The following is a 13,586-nucleotide window of genomic DNA, read 5'->3' as shown; positions in this document are numbered from 1 at the left end:
TGGGCCACATTTTCGGGTACGCACAAACTAAGGGACAAAACTCTGCCCAAATTTCGAGTGACCGAGAGAATGAAGGCAGTGACCGTGAGTCCGGCGGAAGGGAAACCGCGCGGAGCGACTGGTGCGGGTCGCGGAAGGAAAGAAGAACGAGAGAGCGCGGCGCGGCAAGGGAAAAAATGACCGTGAATCTCTAAGGTGCGTTCATAGATAGGAGCGTCCGATTAAGTTGTTATTTCAGCGCGCTATTCGGATGATCGGCCAAAGTATGGGCTAGGCCGAACGGATGGTTAGTGGCGGTGGAAGGAATAACGGATTCGACCGAGGATATGCGACGATCGGCCGAAGTATGGGCTAGGCCGATCCGATCATGTATCTCGGCCGAAATCTCAAAGATCGCCGGCCATGGAATTAAGACTGAGCCGGTGATGGTACACATAGAGTCGTGTTAGTTATTGACTGGATCCGGTTGACGCGGTGGCCGAGTGGCTTGGGAGATAGAACGGTTCTCGCCAAACTCGGTCAACCGAAGGTCGACCTATGAACCGGATTAGAAATAGATGCTGTGGGTTAGAAACAGGGTCGGGAATCATAAGCATGAAATGCATTCATATGCATGAATAATACTTAGCCAGAATTGCATAGACTTAAACTATTGACCTTTCAGGAAAGGATGGTGGTCCAGGAAGGGATTTGGCCTAGGCGCGCGGACCAGTTAGCCACGCGGATGAGTGGTGTATTGAAACGGATAGATAGGATCATGTACTCTTATAATAGCTTATATGCAGACTCATAAGTTGTAATGAATCCTTTTAGTTATCAATAAAATATCCGTTTCTGTCTTCTAATAATACATATTGACTCTAACTTAGTGAATCTCAGAATACACATATCGAATATGACTTAAACAAAGGACTTGACCCTAAAATTGGACTGATGGGGTCGGAGCCGTATAGCGGTCCGACCGGAAACAACCTCCATGGGCTTAGAGTTCGGGATGGGGTGTTTCAAGTTGGTATCAGAGCATGCTTGCTCCTAGGACAGTTCTGTTGGGTTTTGGGTACACCACTCATCGGCTAAAGGGTCTTGCGCTAGGTTGTTGCTTAGGCTTGTCTAGAAATCTTGGTAATAGTTAGGATGCACTAACTAAACGATTTCTGCAGATGGGTAAAAGCAACAAGACAGGAAAAAGTAAAAAGAATAAGGAGACGACCGAACCAAGTCAGGCCAATGAGGATGAACAGCCTGCTCTCAACCCCACCGGACCTGAGGCTGGGGAAAGAGAGAAGAGCAACGGGAAAAGACCGATGGTTGACCAGGATGGTCAGGAGGCGATGGGTCGTGAGGACTTTGCCGAGACATCGGATAAAGGTGCTGAAAATAAGGAAGGTGCGGCGGCTGGCACGGGAAACCAGACCCCAGTACCAACGCCTGCGGAGATGTGGCAAACTCTCCAGGCTATAATGACGCAACTGACGGTCCTGAGTCAGGCTGCAGCACCGGCAGGAAACTTGTCCGATGGGCAGTCCACAAGGATCCGTACGGCCATTCCGATCGTAGCAGAAAAAGAAGGCAGGGCTGCGGAGGTGGTGGAACTCGACTCATCACCGAATAAGCCGACAAAGAAGGTGGACTATTTGGTCGTGTTGGATCACGTGGCCAGGCTTGGGACTAGGCAATTCCAGGGTAGCTCTGACCCAATTGAGGCGGATGAGTGGCGAAACCGCTTAGTCCGAAATTTTTGATCCACCAGATGCCCAGAAGATTACAAGAAGGACATTGCAGTCCATTTTCTTGAAGGAGATGCACACAATTGGTGGGTATCAGTGGAAAAACGCTCGGGAGGAATTGATACTTTTGCCGAGTTTGAGGAGGAGTTCAACCAAAAGTACTTTCCTTCGGAAGCTTGGGATAGACTCGAACAGCAATTCCTGGAATTAACACAAGGAAACCGGACTGTCCGGGAGTACGAGGTGGAATTCAACCGTCTGCGACGGTGTGTTGGAGGGGATTTGGTGAAGGAGGATACACAGATCCGGCGGTTCCTCCGCGGCTTAAGAGGAGAACTCCGAACCCATTGCTCCTCACGCACCTTCAGATCGGTTGCGGAATTAGTGGAACGGGCTGCGGCTATTGAGTCTAGCATTGAATAGGAAAATAAGGAAAGAGCCCCGACACGTCCCAACCTGGCGAGTAAGATCGTGGATAACAGGAAACAGAAATGGGATCAGGTCGGTGAAGGCGGTCAAGCCTCGGCTAAACAAAGGGAATGTGCGACTTGCGGAAAGAAGCATGGAGGTACATGCTGGAAAATGGTTGGAGCATGTGCCAAGTGCGGAAGCAAGGACCACACGGTTCAAAGTTGTCCGCGGATTGAGCAAGGGCAGCTCAAGGTTAAAAATGAGGAAAGATCCTGTTTCTATTGCGGAAAGGCCGGACATTTCAAGAAGGAATGTCCTAAGCTGCAAGCTGAAATACGGATGGAACAAAGAGGGAACCGTAGTGGGGACACACAGCAAGCCAAGAGACAGGCTGTGGCACCCCGGGGGTACGAGTTGTCCAAGGAAATTGATGAGGCCGGAAGTTACAGTGAGATCACTGGTAAGTTTCCTAGCCTATTCAATAATTTAAATTTCGAGCATGGCATTGCATCGGGGTAGAAAGGATAGGGAACTTAGCATTTAGAAAAAATGTGTAGGGACCCTAGAGATAGGCGGTGTGTCAACACACGTCTTATTTGATACCGGAGCTACACATAGTTTTGTGAGCCCGGAAATGATAGGAAAAGGCAGGTTCTGTAAAGAACCTGGGAAAGACTATGGGATAGTCAATGCTGCAGGTGGTCAGGTCATGTTCTCGCAGGGAACAGTCCATGACATCTCGGTAATGATTGGGGGTGTGAACCTACCAGCGGACCTAGTCATAGTCCGACTCAAGCATCACGAAGTGATATTGGGAATGGACTGGCTGGGAAAACATAAAGCAACGCTGGACTGTTACCGGGGACGGGTGCGGTTTGAGCGGGATGCTGGAAAGTTGGAGTTTCAAGGGATTCGACCAACTTCAGGGAGTTTGATTATCTCAGCAATCCAAGCGGAAAGGATGCTAGAAAAGGGTTGTGAGGCTTACTTGGCCACAATCACGTCGGCCGAAGTGGGCAAGGATGCCGAGATCACGGGAATTCCGGTAGTCAACGAGTTCGCAGATGTGTTCCAGGCCTTATCAGGTTTACCACCTGACCGGTCCGATCCATTTACAATAGAACTCGAACCGGGAACGACCCCACTCTCGAAGGCGCCTTACCGGATGGCTCCTGCAGAGATGGCCGAGCTTAAGAAACAGAAACAGTTGGAAGAGCTATTGGAAAAGGGATTCATTAGGCCGAGTAGTTCACCATGGGGAGCGCCGGTTCTATTTGTTAAGAAGAAAGGCGGAAGCTTTAGGCTGTGCATCGACTACCGAGGGCTTAACCGAGTAACTGTTAAGAACAAGTACCCATTGCCTCGGATAGACGAGTTGCTGGATCAGTTGAAAGGGGCGACGGTGTTCTCAAAGGTAGATTTGGCTTCGGGTTATCATCAGATTCCCATAGAGCCTACGGATGTGCGCAAGACGGCTTTCCGGACTAGGTATGGTCACTTTGAATTTGTGGTCATGCCATTCGGATTGACCAACGCACCAGCAGCCTTCATGAAGATGATGAATGGGATTTTCCGTGATTGTCTGGACGAGTTTGTTATCATTTTCATCGATGACATTCTTGTTTATTCAAAGGACCGGGAAGCGCATCAAGGTCATTTGAGGGCGGTGTTGCAGTGACTAAGGGACCAAAAGCTATATGCGAAATTGAGCAAATGTAGCTTTTGGCAAAGGAGTATTGGGTTCCTAGGCCATATTGTCTCGGACCAAGTTGTATCGGTAGATCCGGAGAAGATCAAAGCCATTGAAGAATGGCCAAGACCCAAGAACGCCTCGGAAATAAGGAGCTTTCTCGGCTTGGCGGGATATTACAGGAAGTTTGTGAATGGATTCTCGAGTTTGGCCAAGTCATTGACGCGGTTGACTGGGAAGGATGTGAAATTCACATGGACAGAGGAGTGTGAAAAGAGTTTCGCCGGGCTGAAGGAGAAATTAACCAGCGCACCAGTTCTAGCCTTACCGGAAACGGACGAGCCGTATGTGGTGTACAGGGATGCATCTATAAACGGGTTGGGATGTGTCCTTATGCAAAAAGGCAAGGTGATCGCCTATGCATCAAGGCAGTTACGGAAACATGAAGGGAATTATCCAACCCATGACTTGGAAATGGCGGCAGTAGTCTTTGCACTTAAGATATGGCGATCCTACCTCTACGGAGCCAAAGTGCAAATCTACACCGACCATAAGAGTCTGAAGTACATCTTCACGCAGCCCGGATTAAACCTAAGGCAAAGGCGTTGGATGGAACTTGTGGCGGATTACGACTTGGATATAGCTTATCATCCTGGTAAAGCTAACTTAGTCGCGGATGCTCTAAGCAGAAGACGGTCCGAAGTTGCTGCGGGAAAAGAAGCGGAGATGCTAGTAAACATGATTGGGACATTGCGCCTTAATGCCTTGTCCACCGAACCAGAACCGTTGGGCTTAGGGGCGGCAGATCAAGCTGGCCTGCTTACACGAATTCGGACTGCACAAGGAAAAGATGAAGTCTTGGGTAAGGCAGTGCAGAACGGGAAGACGAAGTACCAAACCTCAAACAATGGCACCATTGTGGTTAATGGCCGGGTATGTGTTCCAGAAGTGAAGGAGTTAAAGGAAGAAATCCTTAGGGAGGCGCATCAGTCTAAGTTCTCGATTCATCCTGGGCTTAACAAGATGTACCAGGATCTGAAACGGTATTATCATTGGGTCGGGATGAAAAGGGACGTGGCTGAGTGGGTGGCAAGATGTCCTACTTGTCAACTGGTAAAGGCGGAACATCAAGTCCCGAGTGGGTTGCTACAGAGTTTACCCATTCCGGAGTGGAAATGGGACATGTAACGATGGATTTCGTGACTGGTTTTCCCCGAACAAGGACCGGACGTGATGCGGTCTGGGTTGTGGTGGATCGATTAACTAAGTCCGCTCACTTCATTACAATTAAAAAGACGGATGGTGTTGAGCAGATTGTGGTCAGGTATCTGGATGAGATAGTGCGGTTGCATGGTGTTCCGGCAAGCATAGTCTCAGACCGAGATTCGCGGTTCACATCTTTCTTCTGGAGGGCTTTTCAAAAGGCCTTAGGGACAAGAGTGAACATGAGTACGGCTTATCATCCGCAGACAGACGGACAGTCAGAACGGACCATACAAATCCTTGAAGACATGTTACGGGCTTGTGTTCTGGATTGGGGCGGGTCATGAGAGAAGTATTTACCCTTAGCCGAATTCGCCTACAACAACAGTTTCCAAGCCAGCATTGGGATGTCGCCGTATGAAGCCTTATATGGACGGCCGTGCCGAACACCACTGTGTTGGACCCAAGTGGGAGAACGGAGTGCAATTGGACCGGCTATTGTGGAGGAAACCACGGAAAGAATCAAGTTCCTAAAGATAAAAATGAAGGAAGCCCAAGACAGACAGAAAAGCTATGCGGACAAGCGTCGGAAAGACCTTGAGTTCGCGGTGGGCGACCTGGTCTATCTGAAGATGATCACGTTCAAAGGAAGGGCTCGGACTTCCAAGAGGGGAAAGCTTGATCCAAGGTACATAGGACCATTCCGAATTATGGAAAGGGTTGGGGCGGTCGCCTATAAGTTGGATTTACCACCGGCGATGGAAGCATTTCACAATGTTTTCCATGTATCCCAACTAAGAAAGTGCTTAACAGATCAAGATAAAGTCCTGACCGAGATTCCTTCAGACCTTAAAGGGAATTTGACTGTGGAAACACGACCAGTCCGGATCATCGACAAGATGGAAAAAGCAACAAGGAAAAAGATGATTCCGATGGTCAAAGTTGTTTGGGAAAGTAACGGTGTGGAAGAAGAAACTTGGGAAACAGAGTATCGGATGAGGGCTGATTATCCCGAGTGGTTCGAGGAATGGAACAAGGTTCTACCCCTTAGCCCGGATTCGAGGACGAATCCCTTTCAAGGGGGGGAGACTTGTAACGTCCCCGATCCGCAATAGGGTCGCCGGGATGGACCATGGCCGTAAGATGAGGAATAATGACCGAGAGTCTAAGGAACACACAAGCCATGGTCCAGTATGAGGGTTAAGTCTAGTTAATATGGGACTTAGCCAGGAAAAAGAAGAGAAAGATAGCTCAGTAAGGAAGGCCGAGCTAAAAAGAGTTGAAAAGGTGAGCTAAGCTAGCTGGACCAGCTGCCGGGAAGCTCAGCTCAGCTGGATTAAGAGTTAGACAGTTGGTCTAGCTGGGTTGCCAGTGAACTAGCTGGACTGGGGTGGTTATGGGCGGTTATGGCCGAAAGGTTGCAAAATCTATGCGCCCAATCGATGCACCTGTTTGGCCAAAACTCGCACCCGTTTTAGTTATCAATAAAATATCCGTTTCTGTCTTCTAATAATACATATTGACTCTAACTTAGTGAATCTCAGAATACACATATCGAATATGACTTAAACAAAGGACTTGACCCTAAAATTGGACTGATGGGGTCGGAGCCGTATAGCGGTCCGACCGGAAACAACCTCCACGGGCTTAGAGTTCGGGATGGGGTGTTTCAGTTTTTACCACCAAACCATCAATATAGAAGAAACAGGCGTTTGTTTATAAAGAACAAATTGGTTCGTCTCCCTCCACCAGTGTACCTAACTGGGGTAGAGCTTGAAGCGCAAATAGATCATTGGGGTGGACTTGAAACGGTCCCCCGAGGAGGAAATTGGCACACTCCAGCGAATATGCCTGAAGGATATGGGGTTCATCATAATTGGCACAAGAAAAGTATATTTTGGGATCTGCCATACTGGAAAGATCATTTGCTGAGACATAATCTTGATGTTATGCACATTGAGAAGAATTTTTTCGATAACATCATGCATACGGTTTTGAACGTCCAAGGAAGAACCAAAGACAGCGTTAAATCACGGATGGATTTTCCCGATATATGTAACAGAATTGAGTTGCATATGGTGAGTAATGGGAAAGCACCAGTTCCTGTATTTCGGTTGGGTGCTGAACAAAAAGCAGCATTGTTTAATTGGGTATCATCAGCCGTGAAATTTCCTGATGGGTATGTATCTAATCTGGCTAAATCTGTGGATAAAGGACAAAAGTTTTCAGGGATGAAAAGTCTTGATTGTCATGTGTTTATGCAACGGTCACTTCCTTTTGCGTTTGCTGAACTCCTACCGGGACATGTCCATGAAGCACTAGGAGGCATTGGAGCTTTCTTTCGTGATCTAAGTACAAGGACATTATCAGCAGATGTAGTTGCCCAACTGTCTACAAATATTCCAATATTGTTGTGCAATTTAGAGAAAATATTCCCACCTGCTTTCTTCGATGTTATGGAACATTTACCTATACACCTCCCTCATGAAGCAGAGTTGGGAGGACCTGTTCAGTTTAGGTGGATGTATCCGTTTGAACGCTTTATGAAGCATTTAAAGGGTAAGGCTAAAAACTTAGCAAAAGTTGAAGGGTCTATCGTGGCGGGAAGTTTGACAGAAGAAACTTCTCATTTCACGTCTTATTATTTTGCTCCGAAGGTTTGTACACGCAAACGGGCTCCAATACGTTATGAAGATGGGGTGTAGGATAAAGTTACGCAGTAGAAAGTGTGCCTGATATATTCTCACCAATTGGAAGTCTAAGTGGGAAACTAAAATAAACTTGTTGGTCAAACGAACAGGACCTCCACAGCGCACATACATATATACTTCTGAAGAAGCTGCTGACGAATTTCAAACAAGCAGTGATGAAGATGATGAGGACAACGAGGAAAATGTTGAAGATTAATCACGATGACATTTGTTTGCATGTTTTAAACGTTTAAATGTAACATTTGTTAAATTTGATAAATTTGTTAAACTTGGACATATGTTAAATTTGATAAATTTGCTAAAGGGAAGAAAATTATTCAAAAGAAAATTTGTTTAAGTGTTGACTTGGACATATGTTGACTATTACGACGAATTTATGACGAATGGGTGTGATTCGTCGTAAATTCGTCATAAAGGTCAAACCCTAAACCCTATAGGGTTTCGCTTTCCCAACTTATAGAATGGTTTTTTGGTGCATGTTCCTGAGTAAGCTCATGTATTATATAAGGTTTAGTAGTATAAGATTAAAGAACTTGTAGATATGTAATTTATATTACGACGATTTTACGACGAATAGGTGTGATTCTTCGTAAATTCGTCGTAATATACCATCAAATTTACGACGAAATGTAACCCCTAAATCTTATAATCAATTTTTCTGAGGTTCATGATGGATTTAGATCAAGAGAATGATATGGCTTACCATCTCATAAGGTAATACACCTTCCTAAACCAAAAAAAAAAATTCCAATTTTGACATATATGTGTTTATAAAGTAATCTTAAGGGGTTATATACATTTATGGAAAGATGTAAGGATTTATCTTAGATCTTACCAAATTCATCATTAAGTTGTCTAAACATGCTAGAAGTTTTACAAAACACATATATGATGTTTAAGGATGCTTGTAGGTGCTTATGGATATATAAATTTTTTAATTCATCATTTTTTGAAAAAATTGTCGTAAAATCGTCGTAATATTACGACGATTTTACGACGAAATGTAGATACGCAGCCGATATAATTTTATGTCATATACGATGTCGTCGTAAAATCATCGTAATATTACGACGATTTTACGACGAATAACACAGGTCGTCGTAATACCGTCGCAAAACCCAGATACAGACATGTGTGTTTGTCTTATTCGGTTTTTGGCTCGGTGGGACCTCTGCGACGAAGTTACGACGAATATAAATTCTATATATATGGACGCACACCTCCTCACTTCGTCGCTCATTCATCTTCTACCTCTCTCGCCTTCCTCCTAAATTGAGGTAATATTTTTTTTAAAATTATTTAATATTTAATTATTCTTAATTAATTTAGATATTCAAACGGATTAGGTCTGGAATTAGTTTAGGCTCGGAATTTGTTAGATTTATTATTAATTTTTTCCGTTTTGCAGACGATGCCTCGACGGAAGACGCACTACATCAACTTCATGGCGGACGGACACTCTTCCCGGGCGTCTGCCTCGGGAAATACCGATATCCCGTCATCTCCGGAGCCTCCCAGGTTCCGAATACTGCGGCGGAGCAGTCTCCACCACCTCCACCACCGCCTCCACCACCACCTCCACCACCGGCCGTGGCTCCTGAACCCCACCCTCCTCAACTGTATGCCCAATTTATGGTTGAGGACTTACTAGCCCTACCGGAATGGGGGGCTTTACGACGTCTGGTCCCCGGAACAGTGGAACCAGACTCTTATTGGTAAGTAAAATTTTTGTTTATATTATATTTTTTAAATTAATGCATTAATATACTTAATTATTAATGTAATTTGTTTTTTTTGTTTCATAGGTTTAACTTGGATAATTGTGTCGGCCGGAGCGTTTCCGACACAATTAAGAGCCATTTTGTCGAGCCGCACTACAACTGGAGCAAAGTGTCGCAAGAGACGTTCGACACCTGGTACAAATGCTTCGCGGTAATGTTTTTTAAATCTTTTTTTTTATCCTTTAAAATTATTTTAAATTTAATCTTAGTTTTATATTGTTTAATTTTTTGTTTTATTTTGCAGCAACGGTGGAACTGGGACATCGGGATCAACGAGACGGTCCAGGAAGCATTCCGTCTGAAGGCGCAGAAACGCTTAGTCAACACCGTTTCCGATTGGAAGCGGAAGTGGGAGACCGAAGGTGACGACGCAAAGCCGAGCCCGATGCCCACTTCCTGCTGGAACGGGTTGAAGGCATATTGGCTGGACCCGCATGCCCAAACCACTGCTGCCGTCCGAAACCGGGTCGGTCCTGACGGTCAGAAGTTAGTGACTCCGCACACTTCTGGCCAAATATCATTTGCGGGAAGATGTCTAATGATGGTAAGTAATCTTAATTATTTAATTATTTCTATTTTTCAATTATTTTTATTTACGTAAGATATTTTTAAATATATTTTTACTAATGCTTAATTGAATAATATTATTTGGTAGGCCGAGGAGAACGGAGGAGAACTTCTTCCAATGACGAAGCTCTTCGAGACCACTCACCGGAAGAGGGACGGGACCTTTGTAGATGCTCGGTCAGAGGAGATCTACAATGCCGTTATTCAGCGGATCGCCGAGCGGGAAACCCAGGTCACACCTGACGGTACTATCCAAGTACCGTTGACCGTCGCTGAGCAAGACCAGATCTTCGAGGAGGTATGATCGATTTCAAATTTTTTAAAATTTATTATATTTAGTACTTAATTATCTGTACGTATATATATGATCCAATCAACGTTTTTATTTTCATTTGTAGGTCGCTCCGAAGAAGAAGGGCCGCACCTTAGGGATGGGCTCTATTAGAGACTGTCCTGCCGCCTCGGCTTCCGGATTCCGCATGCAGGAGGATCCGAGTCATCTTCGCCAGGAGCTTGCTACGGCCAACGCTGAGATCACCACTCTACGGCATGAGCAAGTGGCCCAGAAACAGGAGCTCACCGAGATGCACGGCCTCTTCGACATCATTGCGGAAGCGGTTCCGCAGTTGGCCACCGCAATCCGAGAGAGGCAACGGCGAGCACGAGGGATCTTTGCGGGTGGTACTTCCGGTGGACCATCGGACCAGCAGACGCAGGGTCAGACGCAGGGTCAGACTTCGGCTCCAATTGTGTAGACAGGAAACGACGGTCCAGCAGCGACGGATGGCCAAGACGGAGAGCCTCCTCGAGACGTCGATCTCAACCTCGACGATTATGAAATCACATTGTAGATTAGGTTTTTTTTTGTCAAAAATAATTTTTATTTAATTTTTTTTTAAATAAATTATTTTCGAATTTTAATTTTACTTTAAAATGTTTTTTTTCTATTTTCAATTAATTGATTATTTTAAATATTCATTAATTAAATTTAAATATTTAATTTATAAATCGATGTAAATTCGTCGTAACTTTACGTCGAACAACTGTCAAAAATGTTACGACGAATTTACGTCGTATATGTTTACGTCGAATCTACGTCGATTATTTACGACGAATTAACATCGATAATTAAAAATTTAATTTCCCTTAATTGAAATAGGTTGTCTCCTAATTGTTGTTAAATCGATGTAATTTTACATCGATTTTACGTCGTTGTTATGATGGACGTATTTCGTTGTACTTTCGTTGGAAAATTTATGTTGACTTTACGACGAATAGTTTCCAACGATATTACGACGATTTCCCTGGGTTGGTAATATTACGACGATTTTACGACGATTTTACGACGAATTCTATTTTACGACGATTGTTTTATGACGATTTTTCATTCGTCGCTAATTCGACGTAAATGCCCTTTTACGTCGATTTTACGTCGATATCTGCCGACGTAAAATCCGATCTTTCTTGTAGTGCATGGATCGATACAGCCAGCCAAACCACCCATACCACCGTCGCAGAGAGCCTGTTCGACGCCGGGAAGATCCTTATGGTACTCCTCCGACCTAATTCGACCCACACACCTATAATCACTCACTGCAGAACCCTAGTCAGCAAGAGGACAACTTGAGGATCAGCAGACGTTTGGGACGCCTCGAAGGAATGATAAACCAGTTCTTTGATCAGCAGATTCTCACCGAAAACACCCTGCTCAAGAGAATTGATTCAATCTCTGAAGAGTTCAACAGAAAATTCGATGACCTGGCCAATCATGTTCGAGTTCTGGAAGAAAAGAGCAAACCCACAAGGACGCACAAACACTAGCTGGAATGATCCACCAAGTCGCAACAGAGCAGACAAGACAAGGGTATGACATCATACAGAACTCAAGTGATATTGTCGAATCGAAGCAGGAGATTAAAGAAGTCAGGGAATCCGCCTCCTGGTATAGAGAGAAGACGAAGAGTTGCAGGAGATCGAGCAAAGGCTGAACAAACTCGAGCTCAAAGCACGGGAGATCAATGCAAGAATGGAACAGATGCCCAACATTGAGCAAGTTGAGAGATTTTCTAAGAAATCTCCCAAAAATCCATGCCCAACAACGCCCTGGTATGAGTTCATATGATGCTGGTCTACCCAATAAAGAAGCTGGAGAAGTACAAGAAGGAAGAAACGGACTATGAGCAAGTTATATCCGGAGCCGCGGGTCCGAGCATCCTGACCGTGGCCAAGGCTCCTTTTCCCGCGGTCGCGACGCCTCTGACCGCGGGAGTTGGTTGTTCAGATTCACCTCCGGGATTTGAGAGAAAAATAATACATCTTCGGTCCCAACTTCAACCTCCAGCACCTAAAAAAGCAACTCATGAAGCAGAAAACCAAGTTTCAGATGAAGAAACAGATTGGCAGGAATCATTACCTTGTATGATGGCAAAGGAATGTGTTGAAGATTCAGCTGACTCTTCAATCCAAGAAGACCCGATATGCAGCAAGATAAAGATGCCATACATCGATTCAATCATTGAATACGACGCTGGAGCTTTCTTTTGTGAATCCTATTCTGCATTTGAAACACCAGCCAACACCTACAGAGAAAGACAAGTTCGAATTCTCCATAAGGTCAAGACTACAGGTAAGTTTCTTATCTCTTGTTCTATTAGAGGAGAAATGTTTAAAAACGTGCTTTGTGATTCTGGAGCTTGTCTTAACATGATGTCCAAGGCAATTGCATTGAGACTTGGCATTAAACACCTGCGCAGGACTAGAGCAAAGATTAGTCTAGCTGATGATTCCAATGCAACACCACAAGAAATAGCTCATGAAATTCCTTTGAGAATAGGAGATTGCATAGTGCCTGTCGACTTCTATATTGTCGAGACGAGAGACGCAACATATCCAGTGATTCTCGGATGGTCTTTTCTAGCAACTTCCGGAGCTATAATGGACTGGCCAAACCGGAGGATTTCATTTGCTAATATCGACAAAGATGTCTTCACAGAAGCTGTCCCATACAACAGCAAAGCAGGAAAACGTTCCGCAACAGAAGAGTTTGAAGAAGAACTCTGGAGTGACGAAGAACCTGCTAGGCAGAGCAAGGAGATGTCGAAAAAGACTTGTCTCAGGACAAGGTCTTCTTCATTGGACTAAGCAACGTCCAACACCAAAAGTCGAGGTAAACGACTTAAAACAGAAGCGCTTAATGGGAGGCAACCCATTTAGGTATTGTTTTTTTTAGGATTTTTCTTTCTTTTTCTATTGATCTTTTTATTTTTTTTAGTTTCATGTGTTTCTTATAATAGAAAAAAACCAAAAAGAAGGATGGTCCCTGACTGCTCGGCCCAGCAGGAACCAAGGAGAAGCAGGAATAGGCTGCGACATAAGCCCCCACGGTCACAGATGTTCTGACCGCGGGAAACACATGTTCGACCGCGGCGGCGTTCTTCTGATCGCGGCTGAGGACCGGTTTGCCGCGGTCGCGTGGCTCCTGACCGCGGCAAATGGT

The 13,586-nt window shown here is 45.0% G+C and overlaps 1 protein-coding gene across 1 annotated transcript; it reads left to right on the top strand.

Annotated features, from left to right (window-relative positions):
- The first annotated feature begins 2,309 nt into the window (after positions 1 to 2,309).
- On the top strand, positions 2,310 to 2,917 carry LOC112088479 (DNA-binding protein HEXBP-like). Its single transcript, XM_024158763.1, has 3 exons — positions 2,310 to 2,598; positions 2,696 to 2,844; positions 2,909 to 2,917. The coding sequence occupies exons 1-3, from the start codon at positions 2,310 to 2,312 to the stop codon at positions 2,915 to 2,917; spliced, it is 447 nt and encodes a 148-aa protein (XP_024014531.1).
- Positions 2,918 to 13,586: the final 10,669 nt, after the last annotated feature.

The sequence above is a fragment of the Eutrema salsugineum genome, unplaced genomic scaffold (genome assembly GCF_000478725.1).
Source record: "Eutrema salsugineum unplaced genomic scaffold, Eutsalg1_0 scaffold_14, whole genome shotgun sequence".
In the NCBI taxonomy this organism is placed as follows: Eukaryota; Viridiplantae; Streptophyta; class Magnoliopsida; order Brassicales; family Brassicaceae; genus Eutrema; species Eutrema salsugineum.
Note: the sequence above shows the minus strand (reverse complement) of the source record. Positions and strands in the feature narration are given on the sequence as shown.

What these genes read in the sequence shown, in the direction of transcription:
- LOC112088479 (XM_024158763.1), top strand. Translation starts at nt 2,310, where the DNA reads ATGGTTGGAGCATGTGCCAAGTGCGGAAGCAAGGACCACACGGTTCAA. An exon ending in AAGTTACAGTGAGATCACTG is followed by an intron (nt 2,599 to 2,695) that starts GTAAGTTTCCTA and finishes AAAAATGTGTAG; the next exon opens with GGACCCTAGAGATAGGCGGT.